Source organism: Moschus berezovskii, chromosome 11, assembly GCF_049115385.1.
Source record: "Moschus berezovskii isolate FMDL1 chromosome 11, NW_MosBer_1.0, whole genome shotgun sequence".
NCBI lineage: Eukaryota > Metazoa > Chordata > Mammalia > Artiodactyla > Moschidae > Moschus > Moschus berezovskii.
Window position 1 is genome coordinate 87,923,099 of NC_142470.1, and position 25,856 is coordinate 87,948,954.

The 25,856-nt window shown below is 36.9% G+C and overlaps 1 protein-coding gene and 1 pseudogene across 5 annotated transcripts in view; both read right to left on the reverse strand.

The window, feature by feature from the left end:
* RMDN2 (regulator of microtubule dynamics 2) overlaps positions 1-25,856 on the reverse strand; it is an 86,573-nt gene that overhangs the window by 59,034 nt on the left and 1,683 nt on the right. For 4 of the 5 annotated variants that reach the window (XR_016038615.1, XR_008682377.2, XM_055399118.2 and 1 more), the window contains exons 2-3: positions 19,383-19,844; positions 1,911-2,085 (exon numbers count right to left, since the gene is read on the reverse strand). Coding sequence is in view for 3 of the 5 variants with exons in the window: in XM_055399118.2 (XP_055255093.1) it covers positions 1,911-2,085; positions 19,383-19,828 (621 nt within the window). In the remaining 2 variants the exon portion in view is untranslated. Of the gene's footprint in view, positions 1-1,910; positions 2,086-13,645; positions 14,339-19,382; positions 19,845-25,856 lie in introns of all 5 variants that reach the window. The other variant, XM_088841536.1, reaches the window with a different exon arrangement.
* On the reverse strand, positions 14,326-19,368 carry LOC148776229 (large ribosomal subunit protein eL27 pseudogene; annotated as a pseudogene).

The window sequence follows — 25,856 nt, forward strand, 5'->3', positions numbered from 1 at the left end:
AATTACCTGACCAACCTAGATAGTATATTAAAAAGCAGAGACATTACTTTGCCAACAAAGGTCCGTCTAGTCAAGGCTATGGTTTCTCCAGTGGTCATGTATGGATGTGAGAGTTGGACTGTGAAGAAAGCTGATAGCTGAAGAATTAATGTTTTTGCACAATGGTGCTGGAGAAGACTCTTGAGAGTCCCTTGGACTGCAAGGAGATCCAACCAGTCCATCCTAAAGGAGATCAATCCTGGGTGTTCACTGGAAGGACTGATGCTAAAGCTGAAACTGCAATACTTTGGCCACCTCATGCGACGAGTTGACTCACTGGCAAAGACCCTGATGCTGGGAGGGATTGGGGGTGGGAGGAGAAGGGGACGACAGAGAATGAGATGGCTGGATGGCATCACCGACTCGATGGACATGAGTTTGAGTGAACTCTGGGAGTTGGTGATTGACAGGGAGGCCTGGCGTTCTGTGGTTCATGGGGTTGCAAAGAGTCGGACATGACTGAGCGACTGAACTGAACTGAAATTCCGTTCCATCGCTCAGTCGTGTCCGACTCTTTGCGACCCCGTGGACTGTAGCCTACCAGGCTTCTCCGTCCATGGGATTCTCCAGGCAAGAATACTGGAGTGGGTTACCGTTTCCTTCGCCAGGGGATCTTCCCGACCCAGGGATCGAACCTGGGTCTCCCGCATTGGAGGCAGACGCTTTAACCTCTGAGCCACCAGGGAAGCTTTCCTAAAGTACAACCCTAGAGATTTAAAAACTTTGAGTTTATGTGTTTAGAGTTTCTAAATCCTCAAAAGTTAGCCTTAAATTTCTCATGGGAAAGAAGATTTATTGATCTTTGTGAGATTGCAAAATCCTTTTTTCCCCCTTTGCTGGTGGCGGTGGTGGGAAGGATAAGCTTTGTCAATTCAGTCCAACATTAAACACTGAAAAATGATTACGGGTAGAAATGCAGTGAAATACGAACAGCTGTTATATTAATAACTGAAAGAGAGTGAGCTTAAAGTGTAGCTTTTCCTCCCTCGAGAAGCAGTACATCTTGTCCTTTATCTATTATACAATATTTAAGAAATATATCAAATTGATAAAATCAATGTCAAGCTGTATAATCAACCAGATCTCTGGTTCTCATTTTTATGACCTTTGAGCCTAATAAACCCTTCGTTGTTGTTGTCGTGTCTGACTGTAAGCTGGAACCTGCCATTTGCTACCCCATGGGACTGCAGCACGCCACGTTCCTCTGTCCTCTACTATCTCCAGGAGTTTGCACAAATTCATGTCCATTGTGTCGATGATGCCATCCAACCATCTCATCCTCTGCTGCCCTCTTCTCCTCCTTCCTTCAATCTTTTCCAACATCAGGGTTTTTTCCAATGAGTCAGCTTTTCCCATCAGGTGGCCAAGGGACTCTCAAGAGTTTTCTTCAGCACCACAAGCATCAGTTCCTCGATGTTGTTTTCTTTATAGCCCAACTCTCACATCTATACATGACTACTGGAAAAACTATAGCTTTGACTATATGGACTTTTGTCAGCAAAGTGATGTCTCAACTTTTTAATATGCTGTCTAGGTTTGCCATACCTTTTCTTCCAAGGAGCAAGCGTCTTTCAATTTCATGGCTGCAGTCACCATCTGCAGTGATTTTTTAGCCCAAGAAAATAAAATCTGTCACTGTTTCCACTTTTCCCCCATCTATATGCCATAAAGGGATGGGACTGAATGCCATGATCTTAGTTTTTTGAATAAACTTTATTTACTTGAAAAAAATTTTTAGTAATATTATTAAAAATTTTACATCAGTCATTTTGTAAGCTGTGACACAATTGCTGTGGTCATAACAGGAATGGAAGAGTAGATTAAATAAAAATTAAAACTATACGAACAGGTTATTTTCACATATATCTTACCTTTTCTTTGTGGTCACAAAGCAGCTCAAAACTCTCCACTTTTCTGGACTCATTCACTCGTAAATTATCAGCCATCTGAATAAGGGCATCTAAATTTAATTCCTCCACATGAGTGTTAAATGCCTTAGGGACTGGAAAACTCTGTTCTTCGGTGTCAGTATTAGCTGTAACATACCTAAAATTGCAGAAATAATCATCAACTCTCTGGAAAGTTAAACTGTAATGGCCGGAGAGATCCTTTTAAAATGTAAGTCAAATCATTCTACTCTTAGGCTTGAAATCCTGTAATGGTACCTCCTTTCACTCAGAGAAAGCTCATGTACTAATCCCTGGAGGAGGGCATGGCAACCCACCCCAGTATTCTTGCCTGGAGAATCCCCATGGACAGAGCAGCCTGACGGGTTACAGTCTGTGGGGTCACAGAGTCAGACACGACTGAGCGACGAAGCACGTTTCCTAATGACCATCTACAAAACCGGATGAGATTTGCCTCCCACCTCAATCGACTCTCTGACCTTGTTTCCCAGCATGTTTCTCATTCAGTCAATTGCATGCTGGCTGCCCGGCTATTCCTTAAACAAGCCAGGACATTCCTGCATCAAGACCTTTGCTTTCTGTTCCCACTGATGGGATGGCTCTTCCTTCAGTGCTGTGCTGCACTTAGTCGCTAAGTCGTGTCCAGCTCTTTGCAACCCCATGGACAGTAGCCCACCAGGCTCCTCTGTCCAAGGGGATTCTCCAGGCAACAATACTGGAGTGGGTTAGCATGCCCTTTTCCAGGGAATCTTCCTAACCCAGGGATCAAACCCACGTCTCCCCCATTGCAGGCAGATTCTTTACCATCTGAGCCATAACTCACACCCTCACCTCCTTCAAGTCTCTTGAACATCATCATCTCAAAACAGCCCATCCAGACCACTTTAATGTTGCAACCACCACTTCCCAACCCACTTGCATTTCCTTCACCAATCTCCCTTATCTTGCTTGACTTTTTTTTTTTTCTGTAGTACATACTGTCTTCTGATACACTGTATATTCTACTAACCTACTACATGTGTTATTTTTGTCAAGATCTCTCCCACTAGAATGCAAGCTCCCTCATAACGTGATCCCTAAAACAATTCTTTGTTTTATTAACTGATGTCTCAAGTGCCTAGAACAGCACCTGACACACAGTGGATACTCACTGGATACTGCTGAATGAATGATAAAGAGTTGTAGGAACTCGGAGGCAGTCAGGTATATATATATATCAAATATATATATTCATGTATTTAATATACGTATGTATATATACTATATATTCACATACACACACACATACATATATATAAATTTGTGGTTCAAGATGATGTTCTAACCCTTAGCTTAGTTGTTAAAAATTCATGCTACCTCCCACATTTCCTTTTTGGTGGCATATAATGCAATAATTTATTTTCATTTATTCACACATTGCCTTGTTCTAAAAAAGATCTTAAAGAAGTATATAAGGATATATAACACAGAAGAGAATGAGTTAGAAGTGGTGAGAAAAGAAAAACACAAAGTCAGTTGTGAATAAGGCCAATAACAAAGTATATATACTTTAGATACTCATACCCTTGTTAAAAGGCACATAAATGTGATTTTACATCTTCTAATAGCTGAAGTGCATGAAATTAAAAGACACTTACTCCTTGGAAGGAAAGTTATAACCAACCTAGATAGCATATTAAAAAGCAGAGACATTACTTTGCCAACCGAGGTCCGTCTAGTCAAGGCTATGGTTTTTCCCGTGGTCATGTATGGATGTGAGAGTTGGACTGTGAAGAAAGCTGATCGCCAAAGTATTGATGCTTTTGAACTGTGGTGCTGGAGAAGACTCTTGAGAGTCCCTTGGACTGCAAGGAGATCCAACCAGTCCATTCTAAAGGAGATCAATCCTGGGTGTTCATTGGAAGGACTGATGCTCAAGCTGAAACTCCAATACTTTGGCCACCTCATGGGACGAGTTGACTCACTGGAAAAGACTCTGATGCTGGGAGGGATTGGGGGCAGGAGGAAAAGGGGACGACAGAGAATGAGATGGCTGGATGGCATCACTGACTCGATGGACGTGAGATTGGGTGAACTCCGGGAGTTGGTGATAGACAGGGAGGCCTGGTGTGCTATGATTCATGGGGTTGCAAAGAGTCGGACACGACTGAGCGACTGAACTGAACTGAACTGAACTGAACTGAATAGCTGAAGCAGTCACAGTCTCCAGCAGATACTAACAAAGAGAAAGGAAGCAAGTTCTTGAGAGAAGTACACCTATTTTCAATACTGACTCAAATAAATTTCCTTCAAAGTCCTTATAAAGAAGACACTATATAAATGATACTCAACTTCTTTAACAACATTATTAATGGCAACTTCATTCTTCTAATTGCTCAAACCAAAACTTTAGAATCATCCTTGACTTGTCTCTCCTAAGCAACATTCAGAAATGTCTGTTGTTTCTATCTTCAAAATATATCCAGGATCCAGCTACCTCTCACCACCTTTACCCACTACTCCCCTGGTCTAGACCACCACCAGGTTACCTGTATTAGTGCAATCCTATCATGTCTCCTTGCTTTAGTCCTAAACTATTATAGTTTATTCTCAACATAGGAGCCAGAATGGTCCTCTAAAAAGCTGAATCAGATCTTGTTACCCTTTGCTCAAAACCCTCCAATCGATGACAAAATCATAGTAAAAATGTTAAGTCTTTTGAGTTATCTATAGGATCCTTTATAATTGAGTCCAATACCTCTAACCTCATCTCCTATCACTCTCCTGCTTAATCACTCCAGGAACACTGGGTTCCTTTCTGCTTTAATATCTTTGTGTTCGCTGGTCTTTCTGCCTGGTATGTTCTCCACTGAGTATCTATGTTAATTTACCTCCTCACCTGCTTCACACCCTTATTCAAACATAATCTTCATATTATGGCAGATGCTATGGTTACCTACATAGTATACATTAAGAAACCTACAAATTGTGGGACTAACAGAGTTTAGCAAGTTGGCTGCATATAATACTAAAATATGAGTCAGTTTCATTTCTAATATATTAGCAGCAAAAGCCTAAAAAACAAAATTAAATAAAATATTTCACTTATGATGATCTCAGAGAATGTCAGACATCCAGGAATAAACTTAATAAAACATGTAAAAATTCTATGGAGTAGATTATAAAAGATATATTAAAAACTTTATAAAATAACCTAAATTCATGATATTATAAATGAATGAATTCTTGCTAGATTACAGATTCAATGTAACTCCAATTTTATAAACCTAAGAAGAAATTTCATAAAATTTAATGAAATGATTCTAAAAGTTACACAAAAAGGTTAACAGCCTAGAATAGTCAAAGCACTGTTAGGAAAGAGAACAGGGAGAGAAGACTTACCTCACCGGATATTAGACCTATCTTGCAGCTACAATAATTAAAGACAGACTGCAACTGGTAAAAGGATGGATGAGTAACTGAAAACAGAACAGAGTCAAGAAACAACCTCATATGCAAATGAAATGTGCTACAAGACAGACAGGGCAGTCAGATTAGTCTGCTTTAGCAGGTGGGTTCACAGAAGCTTATTATATTGTTTATAATAGCAAACTAAATAAATGAGTAAAAGTGGCACATGCATGGACCATTAATCAGAGTTTGCATAAGCTAAAGACAGTTTTTAGTACAATTCTATGCACCTGAGATACAGTAAGAAAATAATAACCAAAGAAAGTAACTAGTTTACTATCAGACACTATTATTTAAACTAAAACCCACCACACAGTACACTTTGGAAGGGTGAATTTTATGTTATACAAATACTATCTCAATAGAGATGCTATTTTTTATAAGAAAAAATAGAATATTCTATAGCCATTAAATCAATTAAATCAGAACTTGTATGTCTATTCTAATAGAGAGAGAGAGGGAAAACAAAGAATAGCTATACAGAGAGTTCCATCAATATATGCAAAGAATTAGATTTATTCAAATTCTAAGGAATTAAAAAAGAGGAAACATTACTTACACCATTTTATGAAGCTAGTAAAACTAATGCCAAAACCAAATAAGTATATTAAAATAAGAAATACAAATTATAAGCCAATTTCATATATAAATTATGACACAAAAATCCTCCAGAATATCAGCCAAAAAATTTCAACACACGAGAGAATGCATCATAACCAAATTGAGTTTATCTCATGAATTACAAGCACAGTTAACATTAGAAAATTTCTCTGGTATAACAGATAAAATGCGGAAAACTATATGATCTTTAAAGTGGTCACCAAAATTTTTTTTTCAATAAATTCAATATCATTTCAAGACAAAAGAAATACCAAACCCATAAACAAGGAACAGAACTTCTTATAACAGAATATAAACCCCAAACCATGATACAGTTCACATATAATGATATAATGACTGATTGACTAAGCACAGAGGTTCCTATATCTATAGGACAAGTTACAAAATGTAATTTTATAAAATATAGCCTTTATATACTATAGGACTATATACGGGAAAAATACACAGTATCCAGGAAAAAATTCCACAAGAAGTTTGTAAGATTTTTCTATAGAAAATTATAAAATATCATCAGAGAACATTAAAACATGTTTAAATAGATGGGAAAAGATGTCATATCCACTGACAGAAAAACTTAACTTTAAACCAATTTTATATGGTACAAAATTAATCTATAGTTTTAACATAATTCCAATCAAAACCACAATGGTATTTTCCTATGGAACTTAACCTGACTCTAAACTTAATATGGAAGCACAAGTGTAAAAAGAACCAAACCATTACTCAAGGAAATAGACATATTCAATGCAATCCAAATCAAATTACCAATGACATTTTTTACAGAAGTAGAACAAAAAATTATAAAATTTGCATATAAACACAAAAAACTCCCAATAGCTCAACCAATCTTGAGAAAGAAGAATGAACCTAGAGGGATCAGGTGTCCTGACTTCAGAGTACACTACAAAGCTACAGTAATCAAAACAGTGTGTTACTGGCACAAAAATAAACATATAAATCAGTGGAACAGAACAGAAAGCCCAGAAATAAGCCACGCACTTATGGCAAATTAATTTACAATGGAGGCAAGAATATAAAATGGACAATAACCAGTCTCTTTAATAAGTAGTGCTAGGAAACTGGACCATTACATGTAAAAGAATGAAGTTACAACATTCTCTAACATCATATATAAAAATTAACTCAAAATGGATTAAAGACCTAAATGTAAGACCAGATACTATAAAACTCCTAAAAGAAAACATAGGCAGAACACTCTTTGACATAAATTGCAGCAATATTTTTTGGGGGGATGTATCTCCTAAAGTAATGGAAATAAAAATACACAGATGGAACTTAATTAAACTTAAAAGCATTTTCACATCAAAGGAAACCATAAAGAAAAATGAAAAGGCAACTGATGGACTGCAACAAAATGTTTGCAAATAGGGCTACTGACAAGGGATTAATTTCCAAAATATACAAATAGCTTATACAGCTTAACATAAAAAAAATAAAAAATGAGCAGAAGACCTAAGTAGACATTTCTCCAAAGCAGATATACAGATGACCAACAGACAAATGAAAAAATTCTCAATATCAATAATTATTAGAGAAATGCAAACCAAAACTACAATGGGATATCACCTCACACCAATCAGAATAGCTAGCATTGAAGAGTCTACAAGTAATAAATGCTGGAGATGGTATGGAGAAAAAGAAATCCTCCTACACTATCGGTGGGAATGTAAATTTGTACAGCCACTATGGAGAACAGTATGGAAGTTCCTTAAAAAACTAAAAATTGAGTTACCATATGATCCTGCAATCCCACTCTTGAGCATATATCTAGAGAAAACTCTATAGCAAAAAATGATTTTACTGTACACTTGAAACAACCACAAAATTGTAAATTAACTGTATGTCAAAAAATTTTTTTAAAGAGAAAAAAATAAGAAGAGCCAAGACAATTTTAAAGAACAGATATCAGGACTATAATATAGAGAATAAAGCAATGATTAAATCAGTGTGGTATTGGCATGACAATAGACAAACTGGCCAAAAAAACTAAGAAAGAGAACAACTAGCCTGGTCTCTTCTCCACATTAAAAAAATACCCAAGTGCAAAAAAATTGTTTGCCTACTGTGAAAAGGAATCTTCTACTTATAATTGGGCATTATTAAAAATTATAAGAAAGTTTTAAAAGCAAACTTTAAAAATAGGGCCTGGAAAATAAATATGCCTGGGAAAATATACAACATACATACTGACTTTGTGTTAGAGCTTAGATTTCTACTGGGGGCAAAAAAAAAAAAATGCATTTCATAGGTTATCTAATGTCTAACAATCTTCCAACACTCTTTCAGCAGACCTGGAAAAGTCTGCCCTCAAATGTCAAATTTACTTACAAACATTCATCTTCTAATAGGACTTTTCTGACTTATTTTCTGCTCCAAATTTGACCAAGAATTGTGCCATTTTATGTATCTCTTCATTGTTGCAGAATTGAGTCCTTGCTTTAACAGCAACAATAGCATATTTGCAGGCATAGTTGTATTATTTAAAGAGAAAATGACATTATTTGCTGTGAAAATAGTGTATTTATAGAAATATATCAGTAGTGGGTCACATCAGAATATGCAGAAACGTGCCTGCCTTCAGTACTGTGGTCTCTCTCCATATCAGGCATTCTGATTTAGTTCCCTTTGCCTAACCTTACCCACACACACCTCACTGCTCCCACATTTTTTTTAAGATACATACTAAGAGAGACAGATGTCAGCAAGATGATAAACTAGAAAACTCTAGGCTCTCATTCCTCCATGGAAACACTAAACAAACAACAGACAGATTGAAACAGCTTTGTGGGAGATCTAAAAAGTACTCAAGGATTTGCAGCAATCAAGGAAAACCCATATTCAAATGGCAGAAAACTTCTGTGTTTTCACTCACCCTTGCTTCACCCTTCCCTGGTATGGCACAGCATGGCTGGGAAAAAGTCATGCAATTCTCAGCTCCTCCCTTAGGACAGAAGGAAGTGAGTGCATCTTGTTTGCAATGTTCTGGCATGTTGAGGGGCTTCCTAGAAAACTAGTTTCTGTTTAGCTTTCCTTAGAGTTCAGGCAGAAGTGAAGGCATAATATGGGCATCATATTAGAGGCCAGTAAAAGCTGTGGCAATCATTGTGACATGTGAGAGTTACAGAAGGACCATAGACTAATGGATGCCTGGGCACAAGAGAATATGGTGAGAGGAATATTATAAGACACCTAAGGTGTGGGGTTGCAAAGAGTCGGACATGACTGAGCAACTGAACTGAACTGAAGGTGCCAAGAAGAACAGAATGAGATTCTTATTGAAAAGATATTTTTAAATAGTTATGTATTTGGGGGAAAGCACATACGCAGGCCCACAGAAAACTAATGCCTAGGAAAGACCTGAGAAGCCCATAAGCCTTTGTATTGGGCTAATTAGTGGGTCTTCCCTGTATACAGCCAATCTGCAAATCTAGAATAGATGGCTATTTTTTCAAATGTACAGTTTTCAACAAAAGATCACAAATAATACAAAGTTCAGGGAAAAACTGCCCTTCAAATGAACAAATTTCCAGAACTTGACTCTAAAGAAATATAACCTTTGTGCTTATTGAGACAACAATTTTTAAAACAACAGCCTTAAATATGTTCAAAGAGTTAAAGGAAAAAAAATGGAGACAGAACAAAATGAAATTGGGAAAATAAATGAACAAAAAGAGAATAAAAACAAAGAGCTAGAAATTATTAAAAAGAGGACCAACAGAAATTTTGGAACACAAAAAGCAGTAAGTAGAGAAATCCACTAGAAAGGATCAAAACACTTGAACAAGCAGAAGAAAGAAGCAGCAAATTTGAAGACAAAACACTTAAAACTATTGAGTCTGAAGAGTCAAAAGAAAAAAAGAATGAAGAAATAGAGTCTGAGACTTTTTGGAACATCATAAATCAGGCCAATATATATAAGAGTCACAGGAGGAGAAGAAAGAAAGATGCAGAGAGCTTATTTTGAAGAATAACGCCCAAAACTCCCCAAATTTGAGGAAAGACATGGATATATAAATACAAGATGTTTGATTAACTCCAAACAGGAGGAACTCAAAGAGATTCACACCAAGACACATACTCAAACTGAAGGACATCGTGACAAATCATAAAAATCTTGAAATCAGCAAAAGAAAGGCAAATCATTACAAAAAAAGTGAAGTAAAGAAGTGAAGTCACTCAGTCGTGCCCAACTCTTTGCGACCCCATGGACTGTAGCCTACCAGGCTCCTCCCATGGGATCTTCCAGGCAAGAGTACTGGAGTGGGTTGCCATTTCCAAAGTGATCCTCAATAAAATTACCACCAGGTTTCTCAGAAGAAACTTTGTAGACCTAAAGACAGCAGGATGATATATTTAAAGTGCTGAAAGAAAAAAAAACTATCAGCCAAGAAGTATATATGCTTAAAGGAAAACTGTTTTTGAAAACATGATAGAGAAATTAAGGCATTCACAAATAAACAAAAAAATGAGGGTGCTCATTACCTCTAGACCTGCCTTACAAGAAATGGTAGAGGGAGTTCTTCAAGTTGAAACAAAGGATATTAGGCAGTACTAACTTGAAGTCATATGAAAATAGTTTTCTGGTAACAGTAAATAAAAATGTTGTTAAATATAAAAATTAGCATTATTGTAATTCTGGTTCATAACTCCATTTTTATTCTCTTACAGTATTTAAAAGAGAAAAGTATTAACATAAAAAAAGAAAAGTATAAAAATAATGATAAATCTAGCTAACAGCTATATAACTATATAGATGTAATATGTGGCATTAATAACATAAATGGGGCAGTAAAGTTGTAAAGGAGAAAGCTTTTATACACAGTTGAAGTTAAGTTGGTATCAGTTTAAAATATATTGCTATAACTTGAGGATGTTATTCATAATGCCCATGCTAAATACACAAAAATATCTATAGAATATACACAAAAGTAAATGATAAAGTAATAAAAAATGTATCACTATAAAAAAATTAAGTCAACACAAAGGAAGGGATTAAGGGGGGAATGAAGGACAACAGGGTATAAGACACATGGAAAACAAATAACAAAAAGGCAACTACTAGCAATTACTTTAAATGTAAATGGATTAAATTCTCCAATCAAAAGACTCAGGCTGGTAGTACGGATGAAAAATCAGGATCAACTGTATGGAGTCTATAAAAGACTCACTTTAGAACTGAGGACACATATAGGTAGAAAGTAAAAGGATGAGAAAAGATATTCAATGTAAAATAATATCCAAAAGAGAACAGGGGTGGCTATATTAATATCAGATAAAATCAACTAAGTCTAAAGCTTATGAGACAAAGAACATTTTATAATTATAAAAGATTCAACTTAACAAGCATATACAACAATAGTAAACCTATAGGTAATAAACATTAGAACTTCTAAATATATGAAGCAAACACTGGCATAATTGAAGCAAGAAATATACAGCAACACAAAAATATAAAACTCTTAAGAGAAAACAGAGGAAAAGCTTCATGGCATTGTATTTGGCAATGATTTCTTGGAAATGACTTCAAAAGCACAAACAAAATAAAAAATAGATAAGTTCACAATGTGTCAAAGGACACAATCAACAGTGAAAGGCAATCCACACAATGGGAGAAAATGCAAATCAAAACCATAAAGAGATACCACCTCACCCTCCTTAGGACAGTTATGAAAAAACCAAAATAACAAGTATTGACAGGGATGTGAAGAAACTTGAGTCCTTTTGCATTCTTAGAGAAATATAAAATGGTGCAGTTATTATGGGAAAAAGTATGTAAGTTCTTTAAAAAACTAAAATAGATTTATCATATGATCTAGTAATTCCATTTCTAGGTATAAATCAAAAGAACTGAAAGTAGGGCCTGGAGGAGATAATTTATACACCCATGTTCATAGCAGCATTATTCATTATTCAAAAGGTAGAAGCAACCAAAGTAAGCATCAGCAGAGAGTGAATAAGCAAAATGTGGTATATGCATACAATGGAATACTATTCAGCCTTCAAAAAGGAAATGCTGACACATGCTATGATGTGGATGAAACTGGAGAACGTTACGCTAAATGAAACAAGCCGATCACAAAAAGACAAATACTGTATAATTCCACTTATAGGAGGTACCTAGAGGAATCAAATTTACAGAGACAGAAAGTAGAATAGCAGCTGTCAAGAGGCTAGGGGAAGAGAGGATTGGGGAGCTATTGCTTAATGGGTATAGAATTTCACTTTTGCGACATGATAGATAATGATGGTTGCACAACAGCATGAATGTACTTAATGCCACCAAACTTAAAAATGGCTACAATAGTGAATTTTTGTGTGTGCATTTCACACAACCAAAAAATAGTAAAAGAAGTATGATACATTAAAAGGAAAAAACATAAGAATAAAATTATCTTAGTACAAATGGTATTAACTTAGGGGGCATTTTATTATGACAAATAATTGAAAATAATTCAAATTTATTCCCTCTACAAAAACCAATTATTTTCTAAATATTTTTAATTCTTATATGACTTCCCATTTGTTATTCCGATAAACATATTTATAAACTTTATTAATAGACTGGAAAAAACTAAATATTCACTTCAAAAATAAAATTTTGGAGACATGTTTTAAAATAAAAATTTTATTAAAAATAAAAGTTTTGGAAAAAATCTGAAAATTTTCACTTTAAAAAATAATCATAAAAATCTCTGATTTCAGAGTTTTCTGAATTCTCATATACATACACAAATGTGTATTAAAACTATTTAATTAAAATATCTGGTTTCAATATATTCTATTTCTGACAGTATGTTTTTATTTACGATTTGATCCTTGCGTAGTATAAAAACACTATCCGTGGGATGTCTGGCATGAGAAATAGGGCTAGCAAGGCTGATACAAATAGAAATTAGTAAACTAATATAGATCTATAGATTATATAGGAATACTATTTTAATGATTAGAGTAGAATAAAAAAGATGTTAAACTCTCTAAGAATGTAATACATTTAGAAGACCTATTTATCAAAACTTGACGTTATTTTCAGACCACAAAAGCATTAAACAGTAACTCAGAAATTTGGGACTAGGCAATCAGTAAGCAGTAAATCTGTTAAAAGCCTGAAACAGATGAATAATCTTTGACTTCCATATTCCAATGTTAATAAACTACCTTTAAAAAATACAGAAATTAACATTAAATTTAGACTGTAATGTTGAAATCTTTTTCAGAAAAGTGCAATGAAGCTTAGCGAGGCAGACTTCTTGAAACCTGAGCAGTGATTTCTACAGCCTATATACTATGCCTGCAAGGGAGAGCTTCTGGTTTGAGCTGCCCTTCCGAGAGAGGGTTAAGTCTAAGGTGACCATGTTTTAGGAATTTCATTAAGTGAAGATCTGTCTTCATCTTTAAATGAGAGAGCATTGTTTTCGTCTTCAAAGGGATCTGAGGTAACTTCATTTTGAGGTAGGGCAAAGCCACTAGCATTTTTACAAAATGAAGTAAATTCAACGTTGTGGAGAACAGGGAAAGTTACACTTTGAGAGGGATGCTGTTGAACCATAGCTGGAGAAGTGTTTCTACTGTGACTTTGAGAAGTGGGATAAAGAGAATTGCTCCTTAACTGGTCTCTTTCTTGAATATCGTCAATTCCATGTTGTTCAGAGGAATAGGAAATAAAACTTGGAAGAGTAAGCATGGTTGCTGTGCTTTGATACAAGGTAGCAACAGTGTCCCGATGGGCAGAGGAATTTGTTTTTGATTTAGAATTCATAAAATATGTAGTGTTACATTCAGGAGAATAAGAGTATATATATTTTTCAGCACCAGTAATATTCGAGTTTTTGGAAATGATTTGAACTTCATTTGGATTAAATATGCATGAACTACTTGCATCAAAAGTACTAGCATTCTCATAACAGGAAATTATACTTAGTTTCGGGGCAGAGAAAACACTTCTGGATCTAAAGCGAAAATGTTCTGAGGGCGACTTTAAATCACTGAAGTTTCCTTTTTCTTCAGAATCAAAGTTAGCTCTACTTTGTACAGAATGAAGGGACGTACTGCTTTTCTGAAATTTCGGAAATAAAGAATGTCTTCTTTCAAGGAAAGCTGAGTAAAAAGACATATTTGATGAAGACAAGGAAATTTTACTTCCTTTACGTGAACTTCCTTTAAGCATCGGAGAAGGACGAGCTGCTTTAAAATCATGAAATTTTGTTGGTTGAATAACAGAAGAGGTTCTATGATGCAGGAGGTCTGAAGTAAGTTCATCTGCAGGACATTTTGGTTGGCGGTTCTGGTCCTCTTTGCAGCAACTGGAGTGAGAAAAGTGTCAAATGAGGAAAAAAGAACAGGGAACACAGGTGGAAACCTGCCAAGTGTCCTGAAGAATAACAGCTACCTTATCAATATGGAAAAAGGGAATAAGAAATTAAGACAGGTGAAGTTGATCGTTACCCAGATGTACCCCCAAAGAATGCCTAAGTCTAAAAGATTATTTCTAACTACCTACACAGTACCTACCCACTCTACCAAACCTTGGGAAGATAAACTGAAAGACTCAGGGTGGCAGGCAGAAAGAAAGGTCAGGGAAAACATAATAGAGGGCACCAAAACAAAAGGGTTCCCTATAGGTAAAGGGAGAACTTCCCGTTTTGAAAATAATTAAGTTATAATATCTGTTGAGACTACCGAATAGATTTGAAGGAGTTGATAAATACAATAAACTTATACCCCACTGGCTAATGCTATTTTAAAATATTAATCATGGATAAAGCAGAACCTCTCTGGAGAGAATATTTCAGATAAATATCCAGATATTCAGTTACTGTGGGAAACTAAAGGAAGCATTAAAGCTTGGTTTAATCTCAATGTTCTTTAGCACATGAAACATAGGGAGACATGTTTTGTTTTCTTTTTAAAGGCTTACCTTAAGCATTTTCCCATATTGAATTTAATACAAAGCAAATCTTTCCATTCCTTTCTAAGCCATCATCCTTAGCCATAAAAATGTCCTGTGTAGGTGGAACAGGTTAGATGCTGAATGCTTAAACTGCATATAGAATTAACATCGCAATAACATAGAATATGATGACAGCAGATTCTAGAATCTAATGACATCAGTTTAAAATAAAATTGTTCTATGGCTCATCTTTCTGAAAAACTGCAATTCAGGTGACTGGGGAATGTGTATTCTAACTTCAAAGCTAAATTTATCTTGGCAATAAAGCATGGCATCCGATTACATGGGCCACATGCACAGATTATGGAGATCTGCTGTTATATTGTAACCCATTTAAAGGCAAGATTAACAAAACTATTAGAATACCGTCCTCTTCCTTTTCCACCTATGACATAAAACACTCCCTCAAAAAGCTTCTCCATATCCTGTGTACTGTAATACTACATCTTGCTTTTCTTCCCTTTCTAACAACCTTCTTTGGGAAACCCTTGAATAAATCCATTTCAAAGCTCTCTGATTCTCACCATACCATTGTCAGTTTATAATCCAATTTTACCCAACATTCAAATGAATTAATCTGTTCCTGTCATGGTTGCTGGCAGAAGACACACAGTTCTTGCATAAGAGACAGAGGACTTTGTTACTCACAGCAAATTAAGCAATGTGATCACTCACTTATTTATGTTGGTTCTCCTTGACCTCAGGACCCACAAGGGCAATGCAGAGAGCCCAGAGACTCTTGATATCAAGTGAGCTGCGTTTCAAAGGAGGCAACACCAAGCTCAGGGAATCCCCCACTTTTACAGCAAGCAGTAACCAAATCTGTTCAATCTTCTGTTAGTCCAGAAGGGAAACACTGCCTCATTCTTCAGAGTTTCTCATCACAAACCAGAGAATGGCCTGGAGAGAGAGGCCACGCCGACCTTACACCCGTCCCAAAAATGAACTCAAAATGGGCCACAAACTTAAAAAGAAAATGTAAAACTATGAAGCTCCTAGAAGATAACATGGGAGAAAACCTAGATAAATTTGGCAATGACTTTTTAAATACAATACCAAAGGCATGATCCATGAAAGAAATAACTGATAAGCTTCTGCTCTGAGAAAGATAATGTCAAGAGAATGAGAAGCTACAGACTAAGAGAAAGTATTTGCAAAATACTTGCAAAGAATATTTCCCTTGAAAAGGGGCTGTTATTCAAAATATACAATGACCTCTTAAAACTCAGCAATATAAAAATGAACAATCTCATTTAAAAATGGGTCAAAGACCATAACAGATACCTCACCAAAGATGCACAAATGGTAAATAAGCATATGAAACGATGTTCCACATGATACATCATTAGAGAAATATAAACTGAAACAACAATGTGATGTTACTACATACCTATTAGAATGGCCAAAATCCAGAACACTGACAACACCAAATCCTTGTGAGGATGCAGAGCAGCAGGAATTCATTGCTTACGGGAATCCAAAATGGTAGAGCCACTTTGGAAGACAGCTGGAGGCTTTCTACATAACATATACTTACCATACAATCCGGCAATCATGCTCCTTGGTATTTCCCCAAATGAGATGAAAATTTATGTCTACTCAAAAACCTGTACATGAATGGTTATTGCAGCGGTTTTCATAATTACTGAAACTTGGATGCAACCAAGATGTCCTTCAGTAAGCGAATGGATAAATTGTGGTATATCCAGACAATGGGACATTATTCAGTGCTAAAAAGAAATGTGCTATTAATGCACTATGAAAAAGTATAGAGGAAACTTAAATACACATTACTAAGTAAAAGAAGTCAAACTGACTACATACTGTATGATTCCAACAATATGACATTCTAGAAAAGGCAAAACAGTAGAGAAAGGATAAAGATCAGAGGTTGCCAGGGGTTTAAGGGGGGAGAGGGATAAACTGGCAGAGCACAGAGGATTTTTAGGGCAGTGTAAGACCAGCAAAAACAAATGGTTCTTCTAGAATACATGAGTATGAAAACTAGATAATTCTATTAAGTGAGCAAGGCTGTATGGCCCATGTAGTCTCTTAAAGCCCAAATGAAACGGACAAACAATGAATTTTATTATGGGGTATTACTTTAACCTAAATGGAAATAAAATCTAATTTTTGAAAGGGAGATTTCTAAAGCTTTATATAACACTGTGATACAAATAATACCTTTTTTTAGGCCTGGGGTGGGGTGGGGTTTAATGACTGAACAAGACAGGCAAAACTGAAGCTTCTGGAAAAACTATTTGTTCTTGCTGGTCTTGTATCTCTCCTTGAACTTGACCTTGGCCTCTCGTCAGGCTTTGCATCTGACAGCAGGGTCTCTGAAGATACCCTTACTGACAACAGTTTAGTCCAAGGGGATACCCACAGAGTATGTTGTGGGCCTGAGGTGATTATAATGATAAACTTTCACGAAAGACTTGATCTTTGACCTCTTGGCGATTTTCTTCTTGGCATGGCAGCTGTCACTTTGCAGTGAGAGTGATTAATTCTAGCCATCAGAGCATAGCTGTGGGGTATGTCTGAGGTGCCGTCATCAGCGTTCTTCACGATGACCACTTTGTGTCCTTAGTAGTGACCGGCCAGGGCCAGCATCGCATTCCTGGGTTTCATGAACTTGCTCATTTCGGCAGCTACCACTCGGGACGACAGCAGAAAACTAAATAATTATTTTAAACCCATGGTTTGATAGAGCAATACAAGTAAAAGATTGACAGCCTGGCATATTGCAGTCCAGGGGGTCACAAAGAGATGGAGATGACTCAGGGATTGAACAACAAGCATTGATCTCAAAAGCACTGATCAATCATTTACATTTCTTCATGTATGAAATCACCTTTAAATCCCTTCTCGTTGTTTCCTTTCTCTAGATCCCTCCTCCTTCTCCCAATTCTATATTCAGCAGATCACCTATTAATTTGCTGCTGCTGCTGCTAAGTCACTTCAGTCGTGTCCGACTCTGTGTGACCCCATAGATGGCAGCCCACCAGACTCCCCCATCCCTGGGATTCTCCAGGCAAGAACACTGGAGTGGGTTGCCATTTCCTTCTCCAATGTGTGAAAGTGAAAAGTGAAAGTGAAGTCGCTCAGTTGTGTCCGACCCTTAGCGACCCCACGGACTGCAGCCTACCGGGCTCCTCTATCCATGGGATTTTCTAGGCAAGAGTACTGGAGTGGCTTGCCATTGCCTTCTCCGACCTATTAATTTAAGTAATAGTTATGGAGAATCCCAGAGACGGCAGAGCCTGGTGGGCTACCATCTATGGGGTCGCACAGAGTCGGACACGACTGAAGTGACTTAGCAGCAGCAGCAGCAATGTCATCTACTTGGCTTTCCCGGAGGCTTAGCAATAAAGCATCTGCTGTAATACAGGAGCCACAGAAGATGGAGGGTTCGATTCCTGGGTTGGGAAGATTCCCTGGAGAAGAGAATGGCAATCCATTCCAGTATTCTTGCCTGGAGAATCCAATGGACAAAGGAGGCTGATGGGCTGCAGTCCATAGGGTCACAGAGTCAGACATAATTGAAGTGAATTAGCACATACACATGGTGGTAGGCATATTCCTAACAGATGTTAGGAATACAATGATGAAAACATAGGATCCTTGCCCTAATGAATTTCAGGCTATGTTACATTCACTAGTGCATCTTTATTTACTTTCCTATTTTACTCCTTAGAAACACTAGTCAGGCACAATTCCTTTTTTTCATAAACCATTTGTTTTTCCCCCAAAGGATATTATTCATGTCTTAACTTTAGAATCCAGTGAATTATCCCATGCAAGGATGAAACTGAGTCACTTGTACATTCTCAACTCTTTTTAGGTCTATACTGCCCAATTCAGTAGCCACTGGTACCATGTGACTGTTTCATTTTAAATGAATTACAATAAAATGAGATTAAAAGTTTTCAGTTCCTCAGCTACACAAGCTACACTTCAAGTGCTTAACAGTTACACATGGCTTGTGGCTACCATACTGGGCAGACAGATTTAGATCATTTCTATGATCACAGAAAGTTTTATTAGACTACTTATTGGACAGTTCTTAATTACATAAGGGGTCAGAGACTGGCCACATTTAAAAACAGGTTACACGTTTTGGCAAATGATCACTGTCTTCCTCATACTCATGTGACACCACCAGTGCTAGTAAGTTACATATATTCTCTTTGTCAATGAGCTCTAAACTAAAATACTGACCTTCATTGAATATGGTTTTAATTATAACATAAGCCAAAATAGTCACTCCTTTTTATGCCTTGTTATTAAATAGTAACAGCATATATGACTGGGAATGTATTATGAAAATACCTAAATAATAGCAATTCTGCAATAAAGAATCAATTTAACACAGAAAACATCTTGAAGAAACTTACCCTCCCTCACTTTCCGCTTCCTCTGAACTATTACTTGTTGCTGAACTTTGAACTGTGGCAAGCCTTCTTTTTCTAGCTCTGTGCTGAGGACTTATCCTGTGAACCTTCCCTCCAAGTTCACCTTGTATATACTCCTCCAGCTTTGGAATGGCTTCTTTAAGAACTCTGATTTCCTCTTTGAGTTCTTCCATATTTGTCAGTAATTCATTTAACTTCTCCAGTATCTGAAGCTGCCTTCCTTGAAAGATCGCTGTTGTTCCTTGGCCACTAGGCATTTCATCTTGCAAAGTCATCAAATCAAGTGAATTACCCAGAGAAAGAAATTTAGGTAAATCCATTGCTATCCTTGGTTTACGAACCTTGTGATACCACAAGAGCAGCAAGCTGATTCCGGCAGTTCCCACCACAATGCCAAGTATCATTTCTCTATTTGTGGAATGAGGCATTTCTTAGGTTTTGTTTCTAAAATTAAAAAAAAAAAGAAAAAGTAAATGAACATTATTTCTGTCTTTGCCCAGGATGAAAATACTGCAGATTTTTTCCAATCAACAAAAATCAAGTCTGCATCATCACAAAATATTTAATAACACTTGATAAATCACAAACTAAAATAAATTATGAGTAATTGCCTCTATATGGCAATTACTATCTATCTGGGTTTCCCCAATGGCTCAGCAGTAAAGAATCCACTTATAATGCAGGAGATGTAACAGAAACCATGGGTTCAATCCCTGGGTTGGAAAGATCCCCTGGAAAAGGAAATGGCAACTCACTCTAGTATTCCTGCCTGGAAACGCTCATGGATAGAGAAGACTGGCAGGCTATAGTCCATGGGGTCACAAAAGAGTCAGACACAACTTAGTGACTAAACGACAACAAAAAACCAAATTGCCTCTATAATGCATGCAGGTGAGTAGAAATACTACCTTTAAGGATATTACTGACAACCAGTGTAAAGTATCAACTTCAATTCAGAATCTGTATTCTATACATCTGATCTGAAATTTACTCTTTATCATGTATTTTTAAAGGGTATGACAGAGGTAAAAGCATTATAAATTTCTGAAAAAAACTATTTCAGAATTCAAATTATGCCTAACTGTATCTGAACCTCTTATTTTTATAAAATTAACTTTGCTACGCTATGGGCTGTAGCTAGTGTGCTAACGTCTGGGTTTTACTTTATCTTTCAGGAAAGCCCAAGAGAAAGCTTTCCCTTAGCATCTAGTTCACATTTTGTTCTCCAGTTTGGAGTGCTCAACAACATTTTAAAATGGGCTTTGGGATATATAATACAGAGAAAGTTTTGGCTTGTTTGTACCCACTCCATCTTCGGCTTTATTCAACACGGAAAGCAGAGACACCGATGCGTGTGCAGGCTTCACCTCGTTTCTTCTGACCAGGAATTCTTCTGCTTCTTAGTCATAGTTCTACTTCTGTCTGAGGGCTTAATGCTTTTATTTTCTTTCAAATGTTCACTTACTTTTCAAGTAACAAAAAACGAATTTCTTTGACTCCTTCCTCCTTCTGAACTTTCACCATTTCGCATCAAAGACCTAAGCTCTGGCCCATCTAATTCCACATAACCTCGGCTACTTTGACAAAATGCACCATAATCTTTCTTTACTTTATCCCCTCTTCACTAGTTTTATTGCTTATCACTGTTCTTAAAGTCAGAAGGCCATTAAAGGAAAACAACAGTATAAATCTTTCCACCACATAAAGTTACAGCAAGAAGTTATCATCTCTAAATCAGGAAGCAGGCCCTTACAAGATGCTGAATCTGCCAGTGCCTTGAGCTTGGATTTCTTAGATTATAAAATAATGAGAAATAAATTTTTGCTGTATATAAGCCACCCAATCTACAGGATTTTGTTATAGCAGTCTAAATGGACTAAGACATCATCCAAAAAGCATGCAGATTAAAAAAAAGGGCTAAACAAAAAAATCAAGTAGAGCCTATAGGGTAGTATCAAGCAGTCTAAAACATATATAGTTAAAAGGAAGTAGGCTAAAGCTGAAACTCCAATACTTTGGCCACCTCATGCGACAAGTTGACTCACTGGAAAAGACTCTGATGCTGGGAGGGATTGGGGGCGGGAGGAGACGGAGACGACAATGAGATGGATGGATGGCATCACCAACTCGATGGACATGAGTTTGAGTGAACTCCAGGAGTTGGTGATGGACAGGGAGGCCTGGCGTGCTGTGATTCATGGGGTCGCAAAGAGTCGGACACGACTGAGGGACTGAACTGAACTGAGAGGTACCAAAAAAAAAAAAAACTTAAAAGGAAAAATGCCCCCCAAAAAATTCCAAGTTGGACAAAGCCTATAAACCCAAAGATCCAAGAAGATCAACATAATCCAAGAAAAATAAAATCAAACCAAGGCCAAACATTAAAATGCTGAAAGCTAGTAAGAAATCTTTAAAGTAGCCAGTGATGGGGGGAAAAAAGACATTACTTACAGAGAAAGAAGATAAGATTACAGCAGTGTCTCAGAGACGTCACCTCAGAAACTAATCAAGCTAGAAAACAATGGAGTGACACCTTGAAAGGGCTGAAAGAAACTTTCAACTTGCATTTCTATACCCAGTAAAATATTTTTTAAAAATGAGCGTATTTTAAACAAAGAAATATTTAAAATACTATTTTAAATATTATTTAAAATAATGTTTATTTTAAATATTGAACTATTTTAACATTTTAAAGACTATTTTAAACAAAGAAAAATTGAGAGAATCCATTACCAGCAGCCATTCACTATAAGAAATGCTAATGGGGTTCATCAGGCAGAAATAAAATGATAACCACAGAAATCTGGATCTATACAAAGGATGGAGAGTACCAGTGGTGGTAAACATGTGGCAAAATATAAAAGGCATTTTTTTCTCATTTTAAGATTGATTCATTAAATACTTGCTTATTACAGCAAAAAATGACAGTAACATCATGAGGTTTTTATCAGATGTAGAAGTAAGAAAGTAGGATAACAACAGTACAAAGGATAAGGGGAAAAGAAAATCTGCTGTTGTGAGAGTCCTGGGTTATAAAGCAGTGTTATAGTAAGTTAAAGATCCCATTTGTAAGCCCCAGGGTAACCACTCAAAAGACAAAAACAATAACACCAAAAAACCCCCAAAAACTTCCATAAAAATATAAATAATCAGCCAGAAGTGGCAATAATCATGGGAAAACTGAAGACATTTCAATTAGTCCAGAAGAGGTCAGGAAAAGAGGAAAAAAGAACAAATGGGCAAGCTGAAAACTAGAAGAAAAGAAATGTCATGACTAGACTGGAAAACAGCACCAAAAGATGGAGAAATAACATTTTTGTTTGTCAATGGAAAAGATCCAGTTTTTTTTTTAAAGGAAGATTAAATAAATGACAGTGAAAGATTAGAGAATCGCTGCAATTAACATGAGAAGGCCAAGAGGATGGATGGCCTCCAGGGCACAAGGACAGAGGCTGACGTCTGATGGAAACACAAACCATTCATTAGAGTAATGAAAGAAAAGACAGATTATGTAAGCAGGTTCAGGAAGGTGGGTAGATGTGATGGTGGGACCTTATGAAAGTTCTCTTTGATTGCTTCACTATACTAAGTGAAATGGGAACAAAATAAACCAGAGGGGGAGAATGTGGGGAAGTAGTACTGTAAAGATGCAAATTCTGAATTCAGTTGTATACCTGAAATATGCCTTCCTATGGTTCACAGCCTATGATCTCACATATTGAAGCGAAGCATTACTGGGAATTACCTGGCGGTCCAATGGGTTAGGACTGGGTGCTTCCACTGCAGTGGTCTGGGTTCAGTCCCTGGCTGGGTAACTAAGATACCACAAATCATAAAGTGTGGCCAAAAATTGTTTTAATTAAAAAAAAAAAAAGGTGTTACTCTTACACTCTAAACAGTCAAATAAATATGTTTCAATGATGCCCCATGGAAGAGAAAGACTAAGACTCTATTACCAATAAGTCTTCCTAAAAGAAACTTTATTATTTATTTTTATTTTATTTGGCTATGCCGCACAGCACACAGAATCCTAGTTCCCTGATCAGGGATCAAACCTGTGCTCCCTGCAGTAAAACCACAGAGTACTAATCTCTGGACTGCCAAGGAAGTTCCAAGAATATCTCTCTTTAGACTCCTCCATAATATACTAGACTACAAGCGTTGAACACATGGATTACCCTATTTGGATGTATTACTGCATCATGGGTTTAAGTATAAAAGAACTAATGTTTTTTAAATAATAATTTTCCAGAAACTATCTTGTGTGTTGGTGAACATTATATCCAAGAGACTTTTAAGAATTCCTTCTCCTGAAGCCAAAGGTTCCAGTAGCAAGCCTGTGTGCTTAACCTGGCCTACCTGAATACAGGATATAGTTTGTGCTGTGCTTTGTCACTCAGTCGTGTTGGACTCTATGAGACCCCATGGACTGTAGCCTGTCAGGTTCCTCTGCCCATGGGATTCTCCAGGCAAGAATACTAGAGTAAGTTGCTATGCCCTCCTCCAGGGGACCTTCCCAACCCAGGGGATCAAACCCAGGTGTCCTGCATTGCAGGCCATCTGAGCCGCCAGGGAAGCCCATCACTATTTTTTTAAGCAAAAAGTATTTTTACCTAAACATTATAAATATGAACTCTAAGTCTAACCATCTGTCCACTCCCATCCTATGCAGGAGACATGCCAGCAGCAGATTCAGACCAGTTTGCAACTTTACCTAAAGTTGGAAGTAATTATTATCAGCTGGTCAATTTTATTTCTACAAAAATATATATCATAAACTAAATTATTTTAAAAGAGTATTACAAAAAGGCAACAGATACAAGAAAAGTCACTATATGTTCATGATTTAATATTTACATCACATCTAATAATCACTGAGCGTCAAGCTTGACCATCTTAGCTCTTTCTTGTCAATACAAAGATTAATGCAGGATGTTCACATGCTGACCTTGAGGTTTATCAAAATAACTCTTCCTATTGATTGTTTTCTTGGCTCATTCCTGCTGGGCCTTCTTTGAACTTTACATTAAAAAAACACAGCCTTCAGTTCAGTTCATTTCAGTCGCTCAGTCGTGTCCAACTCTTTGCAACCCCATGAACCACAGCACGCCAGGCCTCCCTGTCCATCACCAACTCCCGGAGTTCACTCAAACTCATGTCCATCGAGTCAGTGATGCCATCCAGCCATCTCATTCTCTGTCGTCCCCGTCTCCTCCTACCCCCAATCCCTCCCAGAATCAGACTCTTTTCCAGTGAGTCAACTCGTCGCATGAGGTGGCCAAAGTATTGGGAGTTTCAGCTTTAGCATCAGTCCTTCCAATGAACACCCAGGATTGATCTCCTTTAGAATGGACTGGTTGGATCTCCTTGCAGTCCAAGGGACTCTCAAGAGTCTTCTCCAGCACCACAGTTCAAAAGCATCAATTCTTTGGCAATCAGCTTTCTTCACAGTCCAACTCTCACATCCATACATGACCACGGGAAAAACCATAGCATTGACTAGACAGACCTTGGTTGGCAAAGTAATGTCTCTGCTTTTTAATACGCTATCTAGGCTGGTCATAACTTTCGTTCCAAGGAGTAAGCGTCTTTTAATTTCATGGCTGCAATCAGCATCTGCAGTGATTTTGGAGCCCAAAAAAATAAAGTCTGACATAGCTTAGTTTGAATTATTTTTTAATTTTATAAATAAATAAGTAAATGGAAGTCAAGATCTACCAAGGAAGATCTTATTCCTGAGATGGTACCAGGTTTAACAGGGGAGAAAGAGTTATCAAATTTTGTTTGACCCTTTCTCTAGAAATTATACCAATCTCATGTTATCTCTTTGAGGCAGGTCTTGCTATTATCTCTACTGTGCAGATAAGCAAATTGAGGCACACAGCTGTCAAGTCATTTACCCGGAGGTCACCCAACTAGGAATAACTGTTACCCTTGATAACTCCCGGTACTGTTGCATGATGAAGATTCAGAAAGCATCAACAAGGACATCAAGGAGAATGCTGAGTGGGCAGAGATGTTCAGAACTGAAATACGACTTCAGAACTATGAAAATCAACTGGGAAAAAAGCTAGAATCAATGCAGCAGGTATTGGCTTCAAATAACCACAACTAGAGAATAATAGCTCAAATGATGTCTGAGTTTTATATCAGTATAAAATGAATGTGCTAAGTCAATTAATTTGAAAAAAGGAGCTCCTTAAAAAGATTAACAGAGGAAAGTAACAGAACACTTGCTTGCCTGCAGTATAATTTCAAAGTTAATATTACATCATTTATATAACTTTAACATTTAATTATCACATTAGTAGTAGACACTTGCAGCTTATTATAAAAACAGTAATTTAAAAATATGTTGACTAGGGAGTTTCCTAGTTGTCCAGTGGTTAGGACTCAGCACTTTTGGTCCATTGGTGAGGACTCAGTGCTTTCACTGCTGGGGCCTCCAGCAATCCC